General features: G+C 40.6%; 1 protein-coding gene across 1 annotated transcript; it reads right to left on the bottom strand.

Moving 5' to 3' along the window:
• Window positions 1-4,650: 4,650 nt before the first annotated feature.
• On the bottom strand, window positions 4,651-23,851 carry arhgap40 (Rho GTPase activating protein 40). Its single transcript, XM_073467388.1, has 15 exons — window positions 23,703-23,851; window positions 20,543-20,772; window positions 18,869-19,089; window positions 18,105-18,183; window positions 17,116-17,282; window positions 15,729-15,894; window positions 14,783-14,874; window positions 14,227-14,304; window positions 13,317-13,476; window positions 12,299-12,381; window positions 10,027-10,233; window positions 9,450-9,593; window positions 9,035-9,186; window positions 8,618-8,673; window positions 4,651-7,693 (listed from the first exon to the last, which is right to left on the bottom strand). The coding sequence occupies exons 1-15, from the start codon at window positions 23,849-23,851 to the stop codon at window positions 7,587-7,589; spliced, it is 2,091 nt and encodes a 696-aa protein (XP_073323489.1). The 3' UTR covers window positions 4,651-7,586.
• Window positions 23,852-24,947: the final 1,096 nt, after the last annotated feature.

Consider the following 24,947-nt stretch of genomic DNA (forward strand, 5'->3'; position numbering starts at 1 on the left):
TGTTTCCTCTTTTCTTAAAATCATTTGTTGTTTTAATTGTGAGTTTCAGGGCTCCATAAGCTCTGCCTCATCTCCTCATCACAATATTATTTGTGTAGTTTTCCAAAAAGAAAAAAAAAAGTAATATAATATCTTCTAGCCTGAGAACTACAGTATATTCTGAATGGTTGAAATGAGCTCAAATTCCCATCAGCCTGAGTGAATCAGTTCGGGTTATCTGCACCGGAAGCAGCCTCCTTTAAGCATATTTGCACTGATGGATATTGAAAGATAAAGACGGCCCTTTTTCATGCAATCATTTTATCTTTAATTATGTGCTTTATTAATGGCACTTTTTATATGGTAATGTGATTATATTAACACAACATCCATATTGTAGGTTTATTTAAAGCAGCCAGGCTTTTAATTTGTCTCTTTTCCTTTATAAAAAAAAGAAAAGAGAAGAAAAAGGGGACGAAGTGTCTATTTAAATATCTTTGATGTGCCTTACAGTGCGTCTTCCTGATGCAGATTCACAATCAGCTCACCGCCTGTCTGTCGGCTTTCTGCTGGAGAGATAGCGCTCTCTTCATTACGCGCTTCATTAATTTAAATGCTAATTGATTCTGCGAGGGCCTTTCAGACCGAGGGCCAAGTCCTGTCTTCTCCCATTGATTGTGTGTTAGTGTGTGTTTCGTGCACCTGCTGGATCCTGCGGTGACACGTCCTGACAGAACAGCCTCTCCTGCCTGTCTGTCGGCCTCAAGTGCGGCACTGATACAGTTTGAGTGCTCCAAGCCAGAGAGACAAGTGCCACGCTGCACAAACAACCAGGCTCAGAGGCCAGATTCAGGGCTGGAGAGGTGAAAATACAAGCAGAAAACATGTGAATAAAGGCAGTTGGCATGCTGTATGTAACTGCGTGGATAAAACAGAGGATGCAGGGGGGCAGTTAAATGATCCGTGCTCGGTTGCTAGGAGACACCGGGGCTGGATGGTAGAGATAAACGCTGGGATCCACCCCTGGCGGCGAGGAGAGGGTGGGAAAGAGCGAGGAGGGGGGAGGCAAGGGGGTAAGAAAGGGAGAGTCTAGATAAGAGGGGAGGGAAGGGAGGGTGAGTCATGTGACAAAGACAGCGGGCATCCTCGTTCACGGCAGATAAGCTCTCTCCTCTCCCTCCAGACCCCGTTTCCCCTCTGCTCATCTGTTATTCACAAAAGTTGGTCAGGGTCTGTTTTACACATTTGACTCATTCAGCTTTAAAAAAAAAAAAAAAAAAAAGATCCTGTTCAGACGTGTTTGAAGACAGAAAAATACAAACACTTTGAATAATCATACAGAATATATAAATATGCAAAGATGTCACAGATGTCTCCTTCTTTACTAAAAGAAGTGCGCGTGTGTGCTCTTGTGCAAGCTGCATGTTAGACACAGTGACTTCCAAACTATTAATGATTTTACAAAATCATGCTCAGACTACAGCCTACAGATATGAGCAAATTCAGATGTAGGGTGAACCAAGAAACAGCATGAAGTAAACTTTCCTAATCAGAATGATGGACGATGATTGATGGAAAATTTTCTGCCAAAGTTGGAACAGATTTGGTTTCGATTTGTTTTTATTATTATTCTTTCTGCTCCTTTCTCTCGTTTGAAGTGGGCAGGGCTTGGTTGGACAAAGGTGACGTCACCTACCTCTGTGCGCCAGTCAGAATATATCTGTGACATACCCATGGTGAAATATGATGGATTATTAATAAATGAACCTGACAGGCCTACATCAGCTCACTGTCAGGCGACTGAAGTACATATATGAGATATAAAAATAATAATATATGTCTTGAAACACGCCCAGATTTGTAGAATTATGGTACCTAGATGGAGCTTGTGGATATTATGGGATGGGGTAAGGTACTTTAAAGGAGCCTGAATCTGAGAGATCTTTCTCTCTGTTTGTTTTTGCTGTGTTGAATGAGACAGAAAATATAAAGTTGTGCATAAAAACGTCCTTAAAACCTACCGTGTACATCGCAGCACTTAAAGGCCCCACATCAACGGAAACACTACAGTGGTATCTAACGCTCCAGCTCACAGTAAATGACATGGACACTTACCAAACCCTTCAGTCATTCAGACAAATTACTTCCATCAGTGATGACCTCATCACAGTCCTCTAAATCTTACATGTGTTTTTTCCATCCCCTTACTGGCTCACTTGAACACATCATTATCAGCAGAGATTAGACTCTAAATTTGATAGTGAAACTTTACTTTTTGTGCAAAAAAAAAAATCTCTCATCAGCGGTCGAGCCTCCACAGCTGGTGCCAGGAGGGAAACCATGGCTGCCACCATGTAAGCACAGGAAAGAGCTTCATCTCGAACCGTCATCCCTCATCAATCCGGTCGACTCCGGTCAGCCCCGGCACAAAAAGACAAAAGGAAGGAGAAGAGCGCTTCCTCCATCAAATGTGAGGGAAGCGGTGAGCTCTGAGTGCAGGTCGTGATTAGTTGTGAATGGGACGCAGCGGTCTGATTGGTGGAGAGAGCCGGGGGTCAGGCGTTCTGCCAGCAGCACATACAAGGCTGCTGATTGCTTTTCATCCACTGATTACAGTAATTTAGATCTGCAGTAGGCCAAAGGGGCCTGCGTCTGGCAGGCTGGCTGCTGCTGCTGCTGCTCTGTCTGGGAGAGGAGGAGGTGCAGCTCGGTTTGCTCAGTGATTTTGATTTGTTGTCAGAAACGAGTGAATGAGGTTGGAAAAAGAACCAAACATGCAGGATTAACTCAGAAAAACAAAAACTGCGGTAAAGGTGTGATTCGTTTGTTCTGGAGAAAGTCTGGAAAAGAAAACCGTAAAATCTGATGGAAGAAGAGCAGAATATTCTTGTTTTATATTAATGTGAAACTCAGCGGTGCCTGAGGATGTTCTTTCTCACAAAGTTGAACCGCTGTTGTTGCTGATTATTTAATGTTATTGAGAAAAACGTAAAAGTTTACAGAGGCCTTAAAATACAGTGGCCCTGAAGGTCAAAACACAACAACATTACCGAAATCTGAAATGTTGTTGTGATTTGCGTAATGTTGTTTTGTTTTGTGTAATGTTGTGATTTGTGTAATGTTGTGATTTGTGTAATGTTGTGTTTTATGAAATGTTGTGTTTTCTGAAATGTTGTGTTTTGTGTAATGTTGTATTTTGTGTAATGTTGTTGTGTTTCCTGAAATGTTGTTGTGTTTTGTGAAATGTTGTTGTGTTTTGTGAAATGTTGTTTTGTGTAATGCTGTGTTTTGTGTAATGTTGTGTTTTGTGAAATGTTGTTTTCTGAAATGTTGTGTTTTGTGTAATGTTGTGTTTTGTGTAATGTTGTGTTTTGTGTAATGTTGTTGTGTTTCCTGAAATGTTGTTGTGTTTTGTGAAATGTTGTTGTGTTTTGTGAAATGTTGTTTTGTGTAATGTTGTGTTTTGTGAAATGCTGTGTTTTCTGAAATGTTGTTGTGTTTTGTGTAATGTTGTTGTATTTCCTGAAATGTTGTTGTGTTTTGTGAAATGTTGTTGTGTTTTGTGAAATGTTGTTGTATTTCCTGAAATGTTGTTGTGTTTTGTGAAATGTTGTTGTGTTTTGTGAAATGTCGTTTTGTGTCATGTTGTGTTTTGTGTAATGTTGTGTTTTGTGTAATGTCTTGTTTTGTGTAATGTTGTCGTGTTTCCTGAAATGTTGTGGTTTGTGAGAAGTTGTGTTTTGTGAAATGTTGTTGTGTTTTGTGAAGTGTCATTGTGTTTCCTGAAATGTCGTTGCATTTTGTAAAATGGTGTGTTTTGTAAAATGTTGTGTTTTAGGAAATGTTGTTGTGTTTTTGCCTTCAGGGCCACTGAATTAAAAGCAACAAAGCTCGTGAAGATTACCTGTTGTGTTGAATTACTGGGAAAAAAAACAACTTACCTCAGAAAATCACAACATTGGAAAAAGTTGCGTTTCATGTGTTCTGAGGGAAAGTTTGACAGTATGATGAAGCTGATACACTGAACACACATATCTGTGCTTATATTGAGGGAGACTATGATGAACATTTGAAGATATTCCAAAATTTTGGAAAGTGATGCTGAAAATTCAATGATATTATATTAAATCCTCCAAAAAGAGCCTGTTTGTAAGTTGAAAAATATTGAATCCATCATGCCAGAATCCGTTTTGTAATGATCTGTTTTTTAAATAGTCTAATCTAATTTTGCATTTAAACTCAGAACCACCTTTAATTCTCTGAGCTCTGATTTTGTGAAGGAAGAAACAACGAATGCTGTATCACACATCAGTTTGCTTCCTTTTGTCTTTCGAGCGTTCATTTGGACACGCTGAGACCTTGAATAATCAAAGTTGATGAGGCAGTTAGTCGCGAATGGTTTTTCCAGGAGCAGAGGCGATGATTAATCAAGGAACTGAGCAGCGCCGGCCTCTTCACCCGCACACATTACAAAGGTTAATCCCTCTATTGATTACAGCGGCAGAATCAACCGATACCTCACTACAGATTTTCTCTGTTTTCATGTATATATGTTCGCTTCTTTGTGTGATGGAGATTCACGAGGATGATGAATGATGCTTTTGTTGATACCATCTTTCTACCACACCCATTAGCCCCATATTGAAAGAATAAATCATGGTTAGCACAATATTAGATTCACATTTATTGACAAAAAAAAGGGACATTTTTCAAAAGTTTCTCTTTCTACAGCAAAGACTAAGGTATTTTTCACAGAAGTATTAAAAACAATGACTCGTGTAAAGGGCATAAATATACATTCTGACGTCTGCGGAGTGACGTCTAAAATCTTCACCACGATAGAAGCTGGACATTGATGAAGACACCGAGATGTCCACAACCATACTGATCACAACAGGAAATAAATGCTCCTGGGAGTGTCCATCGTTTAGCCTCCCTGGGTAATTAAAAAGACAGCACTGTTTCAGAGATACCTACCCGAAGGAAGTTTCCTCTTTGTCTCTCACACACAAACACATTCACATATATACAAACACAGACAGAGTCAAGAAAGAACCTGTGCCCCCCCACATCGTCAGCGTGCCCGTGCTGTGTGTCATGTGTGTTTAGACAATACATGTCCATGTGCGTGGCTCCTTGGGGTGTTTGGACTCACACCGCCTGCCCTCTGGGATGCTGCTTCAGAGGTGACCTAGTTCTCCTGATTGTCAGCAGAAGGCAGTTTCATCAGCTCGCTTTGTGCCGAGGCACTGAACTGTGCCTGGGACCCTGGGACAGGCCAATTGGACTTGTGTAATGAAGCTCATCACACACATGCATGCACACACACACACACACATACACACACACCGCTGCTGTCGTCAGGTCCAGGGCAGCAGAATTTATAACAGCCATTTATTACCTTCTCCTTTATCAAAGAAATGTGATTCCTCGGTGTGTTTCTGATGCATGCGCCGCACTGCCATTATGGTCCATTATTGGGAGGTGACAGAGATGGAGCAGAGGGTGTTGATGGATGTCGGTGCCGGGCCCGGCTGTCATTACTCCATCTATTGAGTGGAGCATGCGAGACACTTCCCACAAAATGGCCGCGGAGCACCAACATGGCTCCGATTGCGAGGAGTGAGCGATTCACATGTGACGATCGGCACCGAGTGTTAGACACATTCATTTGCTGCTCGCATGTGTTTGGACACAATCACCACAAACAGTCCTGCTGCAGTGATTTCAGTGCGTCTTCACAGCAGAGTGTACAGATGAGGAGTATTTACACATGACATTAATCTTACTGTACTGTTTAGATGTAAAGAGATCCATCAAGAAACATCTTAGCATGAAGAAATATGTACAAGAACACTGCAAATTTCCACACTTTGTATGGGCGACTTAACACAACATACTGCTACACTGAGTGCAGCAACTCCACTTTATCCTAAAGCCTCTCTAGCCTACACAATACTCATCAAATACACAAGCAACAATGGTATTACATTCATATAAATAACAATAATAATAACCCCAGTGTACCCCAAGAGTCACTTCAGCACTTTTGGCTTCGTTCGTGTGTTTAAAAACTGAAGACCAGCTTCACTGAGTGTCCTTAACATCTCCCTTTACAGGTGCAGTAACTGTCCTTGAGGTGGTGACACCGAATCCCTCGGTATCAAAAAGAAAAAGAAAGTCTCTTTGAACACCGTTCGGTACGGGTCAGGGGTCCTTGGAAGTCCATGGATTATTTTTTTTTATAAGGCCCAGGAGATCGCTTGGTTTCACAGATAAGAGGATATCAGTTCATCCGGGTCTTTTTTCCCTCTTTGAATGGCACAGGAGTCGATACGGAGAAGTCTTTGTTTACATTGTGATCAAAACGTCTGAGCTGCAAAACTGTCCGTGCGAGCGGGAGACAAAAACAAATGAGGAGTTGATTAACTGAGCTGAGGTCCCGCTCTGTTTCCAATTCAGCGTCTGTTCCACCAGCTTTCAGTTTTTAATGCATTTTCTCTTGTTGCTGGTTTTTAATCTTCAGTGTTTAATTAAAAAAGGCAGAACAGGATTCTTTAGTATTCTGTCCATATCCTACGCTAAATGCAGTCAATCACTGTGTTTACATGCACTTAAGTGACCGTGTTACGAGGTGACTTCTTTAATGTCATGTGAACGAGGAACCTGGTGGTAGGGGGATTAGAGAAACCTGATTCCTGAATTCTCCACGATATTTCTCCGCCATGTATACACATAACTGGGTTTCTATTAGACTTTTTTTTTAAACAAACTGATTAAGGGTTGGTAAAATTTGAGATCGATATAAAATGATTATTTGTTAGCTTTCAACAACTACAGATCCAGTTACTCAAAAGTGACTGCAGCTGAAGTTGTTGAATGTTGACGAAATTGTTGTTGGCAAAACCACGAGGTTGATTTAGTAGCTGTTCTTCAGATTTGTGTTTCCAAGGTCAAGAATGAACTTTCAGTGTTTAGAATAAATGTTTTATCTTTTAAAAAACAAGATGAAATGAAGACTAGACATCAATTTAGCCAAAAAATAAGGGTGGAAAGCTGTTAAATTGTGTTTCAGCCATTTGATAAAGACCGATGAATGAATCACACATGCTGTCTGGCTGGCCTGAGAAAGGGGTGGGACTTGGGTTAGTCTCTATAGCCAGAGGTGCTCTGCATCCCCATCTGCTCGCTCATGGTCGCAGATGAAAAAAGATGGCGAACCAAACTGGCCAGCCGCTCTCGCTCCTGTGTTTTCTATGCAGCAGGTTCACTGTCGGAAGTAATGAGTCACGTCAGCAGCTTTTTGCTTGCAGCGTCGCAGCCCCTTGGTAACGCAGGGGGGGGATGATGGAGTGAAGGGAGAAAAGGAGGAGGAGGATGGAGAGAAGGAGGAGACGGAGTGCGGTGTATGTTCATGTGATCGCAGTCAGTTTTTAGCCTCTGCTCCTGGCAGATTCTCCATTTATCTGTTTCCGCTTCCTCCATCTGTCCATCTGTCTCCTTCTCCCTTGTTGCTCCAAGGATGAAAAGGACATGAGGAGAGGAACAGCTTTATTTAGGCTCTGTCCTTCTACAGCGAGCTGTTCTCCGGTCTGTCCGTCCATCCTTCACACGCCTCTGCTGGCGTTGGGCTTCAGCTTGATGACCCACTCTCCTGAGTTGTTGCTGTTGTACAAATCCAGGAGGTGTGTGTCGGGATCCAGGCAGTGCTCACCTGCAGAAAACACACAAGAAACATTAATAAAAGCCAGAGTGGGTGGAATGGTTTGCAGCTGAGAAAGATAAAGAAATCAGGTTACTACATATTAATTGCGATTATTTTCTTTTTTTTGAAGTACGTGTACTTCAGCTGAGTTTTTCCATTTTTGTTTCTTTATACTTCTTCTTCACTATATTTCACAGGTAATTATTTCACTTTTTACTCCAAGACATTTATCTGAAAGTTTTTGTTACTAGTTATAATTAATACAAAATGTAACTGCCTACAGAATTCTGGTATACTATTACAGACAAAGCTTCCTGGCAGTACATGGTTAAAATGAGCTCCACCAACATCAACATCAGTGATGCTCAGTGATCAATAATTATAGTCCAGTAATATAATATTTAGATAAACATTAGTACTTTTACCTTCAGTACCTTTGAACGCATATGATTTTTTACTTTTACTTAGCCTATAAGTACAATTTTGAATTCAGGACTTTACTTCTTTCTCTGCTGTCAGTTTTCAGTTACATAAAACAGAGAAAAGCAGCAAATATTCTTATATAGATTATTTTTCTGTCTATCAGCTACTTGATGAATGATTTTTTTCAGAGTTCAGGTTCGTATTAAAACAGTGATCTTGTATCAATCTCAGGCACCAACGTGCAGATTTTTACATAAAGCTGAACTGAATGAACAAGTTTTGTTTTTTTTCTGTTCACTGTGTCAACTCTCCTGTGACAGCACAGACGTGTGTGTGTGTAATAAGCATTTGTCTGCTCTGATAACTGCAGATGCACTGCTCGTGTCTGTTTGGCGCTTGCACACTTCATTACATACGACCTTGCTACCCTCATCAGCTCAATGAGCAGAAAGACATGCAAATGTCAGCGCTGCTTCGACCAGAGAGAACGGTGCAGACACTTCAACTTACCGATGTTACCTCCCACTTCATACAGGGCGCAGTCTGGATACAGCACGGCGCCGTTTCTGTTGAAAGACATGTCACACAGATGTGTCATCATTTGTTTACAAAAAGGTGGATACAGCATTTAATATGTCACTCTTGAAAGAAAGATTCAGCACGTCGCTGCTACAAAAAAAAGCTTGAATTTAAATGCTATGCACATTACGTAGAAAAATTAAAGCTATGAGATGTAACTGACTTCATGTTACATCCCTGAAGTTGAATATTTCTCACAATACATCTATTTACTTTTCTCCAGTCTTAAAGAAATCTTCATGTCTTGTGAGTACCAACAGGTGCATGTGCTAAAATCAAATAAAGTCGTGATTTTGAACAGAAGACTGAGGGGAGCATGCAGTCATTTAAATTAACTCTTTATCGTACCTTCGCATTTTGCCCTTTCCATTCTCGGGGCTGCGGACGGACTGGCGGTGAAACTGGGCGAGCAGGTCCGAGGCTCTGGAGTTGATGTTGAGCTGATACTCCATGGTGCCGCTCACCACGTCCCCGACCTGGATCTTCACTGTACGGCATAGCTGCTGAGACAAAAAAAGAATATTTATGACCGTAATTATTTAGGATAGTAAAACAATGACGCCACACAATGCAACTCTAGTGTGGAAAGAGTATTGCCTAGTATTTGCTTTGCACAGATATATCAACATTAGTACTGGTTCTTCAGGGAAAACTGAGATTTGTCATAATAATTTATGGCTGTAATTGTTTTGCAGATTATTTTGCAAAGTCAGAAATTATGCAGGTGTACTGTTTATAGCTCAGGTTTGCTCAACCCGCTTACCTCTGAGGTGTTTTTATCCGGTTTGTCCCTGCTGTCTGTGTGGATCTTCCTCAGCAGGTTCTTGATGCGGCGATCGTAGAACTGGTAACGCCGGTTACTGTTCTCATTCAGCTTACGCACCTGGCTCATGACGAAGTTAGGGATCTGAAGAGAAGAGGAACATGATGCAACATTTGTGAAGGTTGCATTTTCATGCTGAGAAATATGTTTACAATTGCTATAAGTTTGAGTTATTTGGGATTTTGTGGTGCTTTCAGCCAGAAAAACAAAATAAGGGGAATTTGTGATACAATTTTTGGTATTTCCAAAGTCAAGAAGGAACCTACGAACCTTACAGTTTTTGATATTTAATTTATAACTTACGACATGGTAACAGGAATGTGTAACCAAGTACTGCTTAATTACACAGAAAACTGTTCAGAAACTTTACAGGAAATTTGAATAAAAGAATAAAAATTGTATAACGGAGAGGTTATGTACACAATGGCATCTGAATAATGACAATATTATATCTAATGTCTCTTTGATAAAACCATCAATCCTCTCCTCCAGAGGATGAATATGTGGGGGGTCCTACCGTCCAGAGCAGGTCCTGGTAGCGGATGAGGAGCCTCATAACATCAGCTGCCTTCTCTGCATGTCCTTTCTCTGCGCCCTCCGTCAGTCTGCTGGGGATGGCCTTGTGGAGGAAGAGGTTGGGAGCCATGATGGTTGCTACGGCCCACAGGTTCATCCTGTTCCTCTTCTCACGGGAAACCACCTTACTGAGGAACTCGAGGAGGGCCTGGAGGACACACAGATGGAGACATGAATACAGACACGTGAAATCAAAACCATGCAGCTGTTTGTGGAATTGATTTCCTTATCAAATCGGACGTAACATGGAGGTTGAACATTCCCGTTCTTACACAGTTGAAAAACGCCTTCTTGCTTCCATCTAAAAATTGTGTAAATGTAGAAAGGTCACTTAAACTGAAGCACAAAATGGAGTTAAGTGAATTATCACAGTGACTAAATCATCTGCAACACCTCCACTGAGAAGTATGTTAATGCACAGTAAAAGTTTCAGCTGCCTCCACGGGAGTCAAAGTAATTACTTCAGGTGGGTTTTATGCTCTTGGATGCTATAAGTGGAGCTGACTGCACACTTGTGACGGTGAAAGTGAGTCATGGTTAATACGAGTCATTATATAACAGATCAGAGTGTTTAAAATGTGGATTAGGAGCAGAACTGTATAGTAATGCATTATGACACAGTGCTTTGGTGGGTCAGGCTTCATGAAAAGTGCTAATTGTGATGAATTCCTATAACACTAAGAAGAGCATGACAGGTGTGGTGAAGAATGCTAATTACAGCTTTCAGACTACGACCAATTTTTAACATGTTTGAGGCCATTTTTGTTTCAAAATTGACTCTTGAATTAAAGGTTATTTTCAACCTACGTCGTGCCTGGAGTAAGGATGATAATGATTATTCATACTGATTCATTAATCTTAAACTCAATTAAAGAATTGACCTGATTCTATTAAACAAGACGGGCACAAATACATCAACAAGTATCTTATTACAAATACTTGCTTATCAATCAATATTATTACATGCTAGCCATTTAGTAGTCTCAATATGGGTTGGATATTGTTGGACCAGTTGTACAATAGTGACAGACAGGAGCACTGCATTTAAAGTGTAAAGTCTTTATTTTATGTGATTTAGTTTATCATTCAAGTAACTTAGTGTTTACTTTATCTGTTCTTTTAACTCCTAATGTAGCCGACTCTGATTTATAACCGATAACCGATAATCGAATGTAAGGGCAGCTAACTATCAATTAAAGAAATAGCTTAAAATTTGCATCCCTAGCCTGGAGATCAACGTTTTTCTCCAGTTTCACAAATTATCTTGAAGTAAAATGAGCAATACCATACTGTAAAAATACTAATGTAAGTAGAGTAAAAGTACATGTTAAGTAAAATTAATATAATCTACTCAAAGTATCAAAAATACTAAAAAGAAAAAAAGAAAAATGGCCCCTGTGTGTACATACTATCATACATTATTATTAGGTTATGATCACTCATTGATTAATGTGTAAGAAGCATTCTGCTGGTGCAGTCAGTTAAGTTGGATGTTATATATATCATATGGATATTTATTGATATTTAAATTCACAACAATGCATTTAAAGCTCATCGTCTGTTTGGTTTTGTGTTAACTAACTACAGTAAACAGTGCAAACAATGTTTCCCTCTGAAATGAAGTATGAACATGAAGTCAAAATACTCAAGTAAAGTAAGTAATATGTACCTTAAATGTGAACTTCTTGTAAGTAGAGCTCAGTCGAGGCTATTAAACTATGTTTTTATTTGATTCTATGTATTTTCTTTTGCTTTCATTAATGTAAAACACACTATATTGCCCTTCTTTACAAAATAAAATAAACCTATTATTGCTATTGTTATTGTTTAGTTGCATTACACCACTGGACATGCACATAAGAACCTGGAACGATTACCGTTAAAACAAAAAGTGTTTACATGGCTGAAGCAGATTTCTTCGGCTAAAATCGAGCTGTTTTCACTGTGTTTCTTTTATCCTGATAGACTAATCTGGTTTAATGCCTTTGCAATGATTTACAAATCAGGCTACTGCCGGGAACCAAATTAATCTGACGACTTGAGAGGATGAAAATGTGATCAAGATCATGTAAAGAGAGAGTATCAGTGGTCGGTCTGTTCCAAAATGAAATCTGTACTTCTATCTCAGAGCGTGACAACTATTTCTGTCTCTACTTCATGAAGTGCATCGTTGAAGTGTTGTGAAAAGTGTGTGTGTGTGTGTGAGTGTATACCTTCAGTGTGTTCCTGTTGGGCTCAGGTAGCAGCAGGATGAGCAGGTTCAACATGTGGAGTTTCTGCTTCAGCTCTGTGATGTCTGAGGGAGGAGGGAGCAAAGGTAAGACAGGTTTGACACACACACACACACACGCACACACACACACACACACACACACACACACACACACACACACACACACACACACCCTCTTCATTTCCTCTGCGTTGGGCTAAGAATAATGGGATACCTAAAGATTAATGACATTGTGACAGGTGGCCATTAGCTCTGTTAGCTTATGTCTCTGTGGTCACATGTCATTTATCACTTCGCACTGATTCTCCACACAAACTACACATCAGTGAGTCATCAATCAGATTATATTAATATCAATCCAGTCTTTTATTTTGGTGAAACTAATGTGAAAATAGCAGATCCTTTTCTCCGCTTTGTCACTGTGCTGCCTGTATTAGTGGCGGTGCAGTGACGCCTCTTAAAAGGCTATCGACTTGTTCATCTTAATGTGGATTTCTCAGCCGGAGCAGAAAAGATAAGCGTCACACTGCGCTGTCATCACGGTAAAGACACTTAGGTAATTATGATGTGAACCCCGCTGAGCTGTCTGGAAATGTGGGCAGCAGAATGTTGATGTCATGTAGAGGAGGAGAAGAGGAAGTATGTCTGTTTTATACAGTAAATATGCAACTTTCCAGACACAGACAGTCACTTCAAGAACACACCAATACACTGTATGATCTATCACAGGTCTGGTCATCATGTAACTATAAAGGAGTTGTATGACAAGATTTCTGATATTTTATGTTTAAATATGCATATTAGGATATCTTCTTGAATATGCACTCATTTGCATACATTTCAGAACAGAAATCTAAACTAAAATAAACATCAAAATTTGAATTTTAGATGTTTTCTTTACACTAGTTTGAAAGCAGACATGTAAACAAAATAGCCCAAAAAACAAGCTAAATACGACAGTAAAACCAATTAAAAACCGTCTAAAGGTGTCCACTGACCTCTGACAGCGCTGAAGGTGTTGAGGTACTCGGCGGTGAGCAGAGGAGCAGGCAGTTCCCGGATGAACTTCTTGAGCAGCGCGGCAGCGTCGTTTGGACTCACCTCGTCCCAGCTGACCTGCCCTGAGTAGAAGTTGGTCTCCAAGTTCTGCTGCAGCAGCTGGAGACAGAAAACAATGAGACGTTTTTCAAAGCTGCATGACACCAGACGAACTGTCAGCGTTAAATACAGTCAGTGAATTTACTATCAAAGACTCAATTGAACATTTTCCACTAATTTTATTGTCGTCAAATATATTTTCTGTACTTATTAACACTTGGAGCAGGAGAGAAAACACAGATGTGTTACATCTAAAGAACAATAATAGTTTTAAATTTAAAAACATTATTATGACATTCATGTCGTGATTGGGCAAAACTGGTTCTGAGAACAAGAAATACTCACTAATATCATCATTAACTAAAGACGAGAAGTGCCAAAATACTACATTTATTTCATCTTTGTTAGTAATCGGTCATGTCTTTCTTTTTCAGAGCTAAATGGCGCCCTCTTCTGTCTGCTTTGATCTAATTGATTCACCGTCTACTGTGCATGTGCTAAATTAAATACAGAATCACAGGGTGTATCTGGCAGCAGCTGAAAAACATGATTGATTTTTTTGTCTCATTGGATCTTGTTTTTCTAAATGCCAACTTTAGTTAAACTGAAGCTGTTTGATTTTCCTCACTACTCTTCAAGCACTTCTGACATTTAACAGTGTTGATATTTCCTCTGCCCTTTAGGTCGTGAATATTTCTTCATTCCTTTACTTTGAGCATGAGATACAAAAAAGACAAATTTGGGGATAAAATAATGTGGTGTAGTGCCAGCTTTGTGTTACAGATATAAGTGTAGATCCAAATATTATACCTTGATTCTGGACTGAGCTCCTGGAACCCGCAGGATCCCCTCCGAATCCACTCCTTTCTTCTCCAAAAACGACAACAACTGCAGAGAGAGAGAGAGGGGAAAAAGAGAGACATGAGCCTCAGTAGATAAGAATCTCTTGCTCACCTCTGCTGGTTATTCTTAGTAACTGCTGCTACATGCAGGGTGTGGTCAAAGCATTTTGCATTTAGAGGACACTGAGGTGGTTTAATGTGCCCTATCTGAAGAGGCTTGCAGATTCAACAAAGGCAAAAATGTGCTGACCCATGCTCCGTGAAATATGGTCGATAAGATAAAAGACATGGTCAAACTGTCATCTTTTGTATATAAGGGGGGGAATAACTGATCCGATATATTATAAGCACATTCAAAACCTCAAAAACATCAGAGGCTGTTTAGATTATGTGCTAAAGTAACACCTCAAGTCCACCTACAGTACAGTTAATTCAAATAAAAAAAAAAGAGTATGGAATTAGTCATACAAAAAATGTCCTTTAAGGTCATATAACACTGATGTATCCGTATTTCAGTTTCTTACCGCCTGCAGGAAGAGAGGAGTCGAGGTGTTCGGCTTGACTTTCTGATCGCTCTCCAGCAGCGTGGCCAGCGGCACCCCGAAGAGCGAGCTCTCTGTGAAAGACACAAGTGTCAATCAGTTGTTCTCTGCCTAACACTGACATTGAGCCTCAGTTACATAAGGGAGACATTTTTTAGTGTTGGTATGCCTACATCCATACTGCCATGTCACTGCTTGTGTAATTCTGCATATATGAGCCGACATACAGCAGCTGCAGTGTGTCATACGAGGGCTAACCAAAAAATGCAAGGATTTGATTTGTGTATTACTGAAGAGTATGTCACTATATTTTTAACTGCCTGTGCTGAAATGTAAAGCGAAACAGGTACCATGTAAAATATTTAGTAAGTTGTCAGGAGCATTTTTAGATTTAAAACGTGCTCAGTTTGTAAGTCTTAATTAAACAAACACATAACATGGGAATAAAATGATGTTAGGTCTTAATATTTACAGTGCAATTTTTACATTTTCTTTACAGATTGAAGTTCTAGCTTATATTAGCAGAAATCCATTGACATTTTTAATACTGCTCAAAATATAAGGCTACAGTGCAAGTTTTTCGAAACATACGAATAAATGTTAAACTTATTTTTGTGATTTCATGGTCACATGTAGCGACATGACCTGACAGTTTCCACAGAAAGCTTTCAGTGCTTTCCTTAACATAGTAGATATAGTCACTAGTCGTTAATCCAGCCTGCAGGGTGCCAAGAGGAAATCTCTGTGCAGCTTCGAGCCTTCGTTTTTTCAATTTGATTGGCTCACAATCAGCTACAAAAGCACGAGATTAGAAAACAAAACAAAACACTGCACATAAAATATTATTATCTGTTAAAGGCAGACAGAGTTCCTATATCCTTGTGCGTGTGCTATGTAAAGTCCATTTTATGTGCGGGTGCTGTCATACCTGGGATTTTCCTCTTGCCCATTTTGTGCCGTTTGACCTCCAGCTCTAAGAGGTCGCACAGCGCCGTCATGTCGATGAGGGCCAACTGACGCACCTTCTTCATGTCAGAGTGGGAGAGATCCTGAATACGAGTCACTCCCAGGCGGCACTTGGGGCAGATCACCCGCTGAGAAGGTGAGAGTGGAGGGAGAGAAAAGTGAGGAGAAGTGGAGGTGAAGTGGTAAAGAGAGAGGATGGGGTGAAGAAGAAAGGAGAAGAAAATGGTGACTGTCAAATCATTTATATCTTTCTCATTGTAAGATGTGCATCAGTGTATCATCCCCTAGATTGATTGAACACTCTAAACAGTATCTTTAATACAATTTGGCAGTTGTAGACTTTCTAATTCTTCCTTTTTGCTGAGAAAACTCATTTAGCCTGAAACAGAGAAATAAATCTGCTGTGACACAACAAGTCTTTTGTTTTGAGCTAATTCCCTCATTCCTTTATTCGGTGTAACCTTATTATCTAACCAACAGCAGGGCCGATTAGAACGAGCTTAGAGTAACAACTAGAACGAATGTGTGAATTTAAATGTTTTCATGAAATTCAAACTGACCCAAAACTCCAAACAGAAACTGAAATGTACGGTGAATTATAGAACCATAAAGCCCTAAATTGATTAAATGTATCTTTCCTAATCTCTGGCAACAAAATAAGTTTTAATACTACCAAATCTAATTAGAATCACAGCTACAAACTAAGTAGTGACGGACCCAAGATGATGATTTGATTCGGGAGGAGAGGGCTGGCCATCTGCAGGCAAACTTAAAGGCAAACTAATCTTACCATAAGAGACCAACAACACATAAAATCCTTAACAATTGTAGGTTTGTGACTGAGTTTTTGGTTGTATGTAAGACTTTAAAACTATGTGATAAAGAGGAAGAAGCTTCGCATACAGCGTGTACAGCAGAACAATAGGTTCTGGTAACTGCAAGATCAACGTACAGTCGGTAGCGTGAGAGTTCTCACCCTGTACCTTATATTACTGAAAGTGGCTGAAAACCCTCATTACTAAAGAGTGTTTCCTTTCTGGTACATAAGCGCAACTGTTAATAGAGGTGATTATTCATCAGGTACTTTATGTTCCTGTGCGTTTCAAATCCCCTTTCCTGTAAACACATTTCAGATGTACTGTCACACCCACCAAAAGAAATGAATGAAGGGAAACACACACAGAGAAAACGTGTCAGCATTTCCCTTTTATGCCTCATTTGCAAATCCTCTTCCCATTTTCGTGACACAACTGGAACGTTTATAAAATCCCCATTTGGATTACATTAAAAACTTTCGGAGTTTGTGGTTAAAATTACTTGCAGAGGGGGAAGTGTGTTTTGGTGCTTACAGGCAAGGTGCCGTCCTCTTTTCTGCGCTGGACGTTGTTCTGCGGCAGTTTGGCCTGTTTGAGGAAGATGACGGCCTGTTCGCAGTAAGCCACGTCGGTGAAGAAGAATTCCTCTTTAGGGGTGCCTCGCTGATGCTCCGGCGTCATGGCAGAGTGGGAAACACACCCTTAAACACACAAAGACCAGTCTGTTAGTTCACTCGAGGAAGTTGGCTGTAGAGATGTCATTAAAAACAAAAATTTGAATGAGCACAACATGAGGGAACAAAAGGGAGAAACACATGAGGAAAACATGAGGAAATGTACCCACACACTCCCCTTATCTCTTAGATGACACGTATCTACCAAAACTGAGGAATAAAGCAGCGAAAAAACATTTGGCAGAAGAATCCTCCAAACTGAACAGAAAAAAACAGATCACTATTTATGGTCGTTGATCTGTAACAGCACGACACCCTGTATCTAAGATGTATGTATTTCACTATTGTTTGTCTACCGATGCCAACCTGCTGCATGTTTTTACTGTTAAAACATCGACAACTAAAGATTTAACTGTTGTGTACTTCAAGAAATTAGACACATGAGGCACTTTTTGTATCAACTTTCTTTCTCAGTACAAAAAGCGTACCAATTCTCAAAAGGAAAGGAAGACAGGGACTTTCTCCAGCGGCAGCATTTAGAGACAAGGAGTTATCTGGAGGATTTATCTGAACCAATTAGAGGGTAGATAGCAGGGCCTGATCCTGAGAATTCTGCAGCTCACCTGACTTTTTCAGGTATTTTTTTAAAGCCATGTAAGGCAGTCATTTGTAGAGTACACAAGTGGTTACTTTATTCAAATCTAACAGTTATGGTTGAAAGTCTTGTTTTGAATTTAGAGTTTTAAGTGTTGCAAACCAGCTTCAATAGGCTACAAGTGTAATCATTTCTTTGCTATTTTGTCGTGTGAATTTACTGTAAAGTACTACTGTATGTACAGCAGCTCTTACCTGATAGTGGTGATTTGGCAACCGATGCCATGCTGTTCTGGGCGAGTTCTTCACTACGCTGAGATTCAGGCAGAAGGGTCTGCTGAGAGAGAGCATTCAGTGACACGTCACAAACGTATTCAACACTTTCTTTTACAAAACCTTAAAACATCGGCCCTGTAAAATTCCCTCCACCATTGGGAATAGAAGTAATGTTGTATATTGTCCACTGAGGAGATGGTGATGGATACAAAGAGTGTTTCCTTTGAAAAAAGTCAGATAAGGATCAGTGAAGCAGTGTCTCTATTCCCTTCTGAAGACCGCTCAGACAGACAGGGAGGACAAAGCATGGCCTTTACATGTGATTTGTCACAGGTCAGCCTCTCTGCATGGAACAAGACAGCACAACACACTGGAACAATGGAAAGTCCCTCACAGAGTCAAGACAGTCACCAGGGAAATGGGTATTTTTATATTTTACTGCATGCTGCGTTGAGTCAGACAGACACTGCTTGCTGTAAAAATCTACATGTACGGTTCATATACGAGATGTAATGTGTATATGTGTGCCTATTACTCTGCATTATGAACTGCATCTACATTTAGAACCCATGAATTTACAGCATGAAGTGCCATTTTCTAGATTTAAACAGATGACCTTCTTCAATTTCTTTCTTACTTAAGATCTAATTTTCCTCCTCTGCCAGGATATCAGAGGTCGTGGTAAGTTACAGAACAACTTCACTCACACAACCAGTGATTCAGCGATTTTAAATAGTCCTTACCTGAGTAATGGGGGGTTTGAAGACTTCGCGGACGTCGCGTGGTGCCGGTTTGTTCCTCTTGCGGAGGGAGAGCGTGTAGGAATCCAGTCGACGCTGGACGGCCTCGGCCTGAGTCCTGGTCAGAGTGGACAGCAGCAACGCGTTGTCTACATCCTCGCTGTCCTCGCTGATGAGGTTCGACAAACCAGCGTCAGCCAACCACTGCTCCTCCTGCTCACCCTCTGAGACACAGACATACAACAGACATATGTGAATACACAGGGACATCAGCAATGTGATGTAGCTATTTGTAAATCTGTCACCGTTTGTTTCAAACCAGTGGTTTTATTCATCATTGATAGAACAGCTGATGATATGACAGGAAAAGGAGAGAGAGGGGGGTCGACAAGCATCCAAGGGCTGTAAGTCGAAATTAAACCCACAGGCACTGCTTGGGACTCAAACTTTGTACGTGGAGCAAACGTTCTACCCGATGAGCTATAGGTCACCCTGATTTACTAAATAAAAACTTAAGAAATGTCTTAGCTAGTTCAGACTTTAGTAATGTGTAAATCTGTGGCTAGGAAACATTTGCAGCACAGTCCAATCAAAAGCAAGCGACTGTGTAACCAGGAAGTCACTATAATGATGTTAAAATAAACATGTAACTGTCTTTTGTAAAAGTGGGTATGATTTTGTTTTATTTGCACCTGCATAGATGGAAAAATATGTTTCAGAGAGAATCGTATTCACATAGTCTAGAATGGATGAAAAATCATAATTATGTCAACCTAACTGATGCTATTATTTAACAAAACGTGGAATAAAGTTTTGTAATGTGAGGCATGATGTGTTATTTTTGTTAACAGTTTTTTACTATCAAATCTTACTGAACAGCATTTTAATCAAGTTTTAGGTGAGATGTGTCAACCGAAAACCATCTTCTAATCCCTTTACCTGTTCTCTATAAACAGGTCATATATTAGCAAGCTAACATTAGCTTTACTGGCTAATTCAGTTAGCTACACAGCTGTTAAACCTGGCACTTAATGAGTGTAAATGTATAATACTCATCTCTATGTAATAACTATCGTCTATGATGCAACCAGTTTTAATTTATTGACGTGCAAATCTCCACTTTGTAAACACTATATATAACCAGGTTGAACTTACAAAGGGATGATGCAATTCTCTCTTGGACACTAAGCACAGTATTAAGTAAATTGTTTACCCTTCCAAAACAACAATGAGATGCACTCACATGCTTACACACCAAAATCAGGACTTCAGAGGGTTCACTCATTAATGAAAAATTAATCTAAAACAGTGTTTCTGTTTAACATTACATCAAAAGGATGTTTTAGAGGCTAGAATAACCACATTCACATCATTTGTATGGATAAAGAGTATTAATATCAAGTCAGCATTCTTGAGTGGCTACTGGGATTGTGCACATAAAACACTCTCTGACACACAGTGTTTGATTGTGTTGTCATGGTGATGAGCACTACTCTGCTGCATGAGAGAAACCTGATATCTTGCAATGGCTAACCCATCACTTCATGGAGGATCGCAGCAGCAGCAGCTGTATTCAACACAGATGGCTTGTAATTCTACCACATAAACATGATGGCTTCTGTTTCAGCTCTCTCAATCCATTCTTTCATCTATCAGCACAGGATTTACATCATTTACCTTCTGACTGTCTTGAGTCTCTCCTGGTGCAGTCGAGGTCTGTGTAGCCACTCCCCTGTCTGATGGTCTCCACCTCACTCCAGAACGAGTCCAGGCAGAGTTTGTCGGGGTGCTGCTCCTGCTCCTGATCCTGGGTGGATGGCTCCTGTGTGCTGTCTGTTTGCTCAGCGGCTGCCTGGTCCTGCGGGCTCGCCCAGGGCTCCACGCTCATCTCGGTGGGGCTGGGATTTCTGGTGCAGACATAGACACACGTAAAGAAATCACACGCGCGCATGCAAACCAATTGAGAGGGCACACAAAGACACATACAAACACGGGAGGAACGGTGGAGATTAAGGCGGTGAGGGGTGGATGAATCAGCCGGGAGAGCCCAGAGAGGAGGAGAGACAAAAGGAGTGGGATGGAGGGAGGGCCGGAGCGAGGAGAGAGATGGCGAGCGTGGACACAAAGGGGGGTCTCTATTGTTCTTGCAAAATGTGGCCAGGAGGCATAGTACCCTAAAGATCCACTAGATGTCACTGCAAGAGCGTGAGATCTGTTTTCCTATGGGTCACACCCCTCATCTGCTGAAACAGATATAACCCACTAAAAATGTAAGAATTAACACAAAATGAAGAGATTGAGATAAACAAATCATACATCATCTTATCTTATTTTCCAAACACAAGCAGGGAAAATGCAGCCAGCGTTTCCTGTGTAGGACTCAACAACAGAGGATACCGTCTTCACACAACAATGGGACACACTCAGCTGCAGACACACTCGCACCCTCAAGCACCCAGTGTGACCCGGTGATCACAGACACAGGAAGTGGTCAGCTGACTCATTTTGTTTGGTTAGGTCACATTCTTGTAGACAGCGCATCTCAAGAGACATACCAAACTGCACTGGTGCATCTTTGAGGAATGGCACGTACAATGCCAGCATGAGTGAAGGAAGACAATGAGATGATAGTTGTCCGATGTATCAGAGCAATACCTGTCATGCTTTCAGTTGCGATGACCTTATCTACATTTTCCTCATACTTTCCCACATCATCTACAAGTCAGCTGAAGACAGATCAGGTTTGTTCCAGATCAGTGCAATGGTGTGTTAAACCAGTTTTATTTAGAGCAGGGTGGGTTGGTGGGATGTGATGACAGAAGTTGTGAATTTCAATAGATACTTGATTCAGGGGAAGATTCCTTCCAAGGAAACAGAAATACAAAGTAAAAAAAGGAGAAACAGAAAATGGTAAGTGTTGGCTCATGATCTAGACAAGCCTACGCATATATCAATATCTCATTGAGTAATATAAGGCCATACACAGCAGTGAACGCCAATAAATAGTTCAATACCAATAGGAACGATCCCATAGTCTATATCTATACTATAACTACTCCAATCCATTAAAGTCTATCCATTAACCAAAACTGTCAAATGTGAAATCAGACTGTTTACTATTCTCCAAACCAGTACACTTACATTCCAACATACAGCATAGTAGTATGCGATGTAATGTGACAATGCTAATGAATCCCTCTTTCATTTCACTGGAAGGACTTCAAACACTTCAGCATTTTTCTTAGGATTTTTAATAATAAGCCCTCCCTCTACAAATCAACACCATGAAATTACTTCACTTAACCAGACATTAATGCATTTTATACCAGATTGCCACTCAGTATAGTGTATACCTCTGCCAAAGCGGAACAGTCCCCTCAATGCGCATCAAATTCTACTCACTCATAGATACCAGTCACCTAATTATGCAGATTTTTTTAAGATCCATGCATTATTCCCTGAGAAATTAATGAAAATGTTGTATCTTGCAATGTTAAAGAAAGTGAGCACAAAAAAATCCTGGAAACGTCCCTTTATCTAGATCCTCACCAAAACGTAAATGGGTCTATTCTGTACCGAGACCCATCCTCCATCCAAGTTTCGTAGAAATCTGTGAAGCAGTTTTTGTGAAATCCCCCTGACGAACCAACCAACCAACAAATGGACACAAGCGAAAACTTAACCTTCTTAGCAGAGGTTATAATGCTGCACAGGTCCAACATTCTAGATGATACTGACATTACTGAAGGCATCAGGTATTGGCCAGACAACACAGATTATCATTTTTCCAATTAATCAATCAAGTGTTCAGTCTATGGAATGTCAGTAGGGAAATGCCTATCACACCGAGACCCTAATGTTACATCTCAAAATTGCTGGTTTAGTCCGACCTGCCGATCAATAGCTGAAGATTTTCTATTTTAAAATAATACGAAAGGGAGAAAAGCAGCACAGCGTCACATCTGAGAGGCTGAAACCAGCAAATGTTTGAGGATTGACAAAAACAATTAAATAATTATCCCAATTGCTACTGACTAATTCCCTACAAATTGACTGTCTATGCTCTAGACAGATCCACTTTGAATGCTGTTTTGTTGCATTAAGACAGTAATGACATGTCTTTTATAAACAAAAAAATTTAATTTGGACAAAACTAAATAGATAGTTGCTGTAGAAACGCCTCAAGACTTTCAGAGAGAAGAATAATATTTATCATTTCAACACAAATCGTAAGTGGAAAAAGAGAATACAGTATCTACCATCTAAACAATATTCTACATCAGCAGTGAGTAGGAGAGAACACAACAAAATGCAGCATTGACGTATTCCTAACAATAATCCTATTAGGTCTAAGTATAGACCTAATTAAGGCTCATTTTTCACACAACATCTGTCTGACTATAGACCTCACACACAGCTGTGCAAAACCACAACATGTGTTCACAACCTGCCACTTTTATGGATAAAACACGTCAAGCCTGAGAGATCACGAGGTCTGCGGACAGCTGCCTCACAGCAGTGCACTCTGGATCCAGCTGCTCAGCAGCAACATGAACTTCAAAGAATGCCACAAGAATTCAGGTTACTTTAAAATGATGTGAAATCACAAGAGAAACTTATTTCAATCCTACAAATGTAGGGTTGGAAACTGCACGTAGTGCAACTGCAGGGGGTGTGAATGTTCATGTTGTGATTTTTCACTTCACTGTCAGGTTACTTTTTTCACCATCTACAGTTGAAGTCTTGCCATCAACACAATTTCACTTCAAGCACAGACAACACTAAAGACTTTCACCAAAACATGTTTGAATCCTGCTGTCCTTCTCATTACACATACCTGGCTTTCTTCTTGTGGGAGGATGGCTTCACGCGCTTGCTCCTTGCTGAGTTTTGGATAGGACGGAACCTGAAACGGTTCAGCCTGTTGCGTTGAAAAGGCATGGTGGACTCAATTCTGCTCACCACAACCTCCTCACTGCCTCCCATATCCACAATGTTAAAAGGGAATTCAAGAATTATGGTCCAGCACAATACCCTTGCTTTATCCAGTCCTGGTGGTTGGACACCATGTGAGTGTGTTGTAAATCTGTCCGCTGCTCCAGTTTCTCTGAGCAGTGACAGGAAGTGATGTAGGACTTTACTGAGGCTTGAGGCTGTGTGGCTGCATGTTTGTAAGCTGACTGGAGCTGGAATGCAGGAGGGAGTGACGACACCCAGTACATCAACACATCGTTCACACCTGTCCCCTCCTACACCACTCTCAGGTGACACGCCCTGCCTTCATGCCTGTGGCCATCAACTTCCTCTCTGGTTCAAACAATAATGTTTAAATGCTTGAAACTAGTTAAAAAACACCTTTCCTGTAATACAACAATGTCAGACGTTGTTCCAGTCCATTGAAGGTGTAATGGACGTTAACGATAAAGCCTCTCGGCACACAAGAAAGCGCTGACTAACCTTAATGTTGACACACACATACGCCTCAAGCATTTTATTGGCCTTTAAGTAAAACTCTTTTGGAGCCAATTAATCAAGGATGCTTTGTTGAAGAGACGGTCATTGTCAACATTGTCTTTGGTGCATGAGTTAAAAATTAACTTAATCAAACGGATGAAGATCAAAAAGCTTGAAGATGTTTTTCGTCTTTCTCAAACTCTGTGCTTGAGTTTGCATTGCAAGCATGTAATCTCAAATCAAACAGCACATACTTGCGGTGTGACAGCTATTGACGTGGTATGCTGTTAAATCAAATCATGCCTTATAAGCAAGCAGACAGCGACTTATTGCTCCACTCATGTTGTCATGAACTACCATCCTAGTTCGACCTCATACCTGAGCTTAACTCAACAGATGAGATGAATAAGTGTCAGGCTGCTGAGTGAGGACGTGATTTATGAGCACGAGGCAGAGTCGGAAAAAACAGACAGCGAGATAGAGTTCCTCAAGTGCAACAGGTCCGTCAACATTGGCTGTGGGCAGCCCCCTAACCCCTCTCACTGACTCATGACCAGTCATTCATTCATTCTCTCTTGTCATGCTGATGGCAGCCTAAATATCTGCTGAGGATGTAAAGAGACTGAAA

This window comes from Pagrus major, chromosome 6 (genome assembly GCF_040436345.1).
Source record: "Pagrus major chromosome 6, Pma_NU_1.0".
Classification (NCBI taxonomy): Eukaryota; Metazoa; Chordata; class Actinopteri; order Spariformes; family Sparidae; genus Pagrus; species Pagrus major.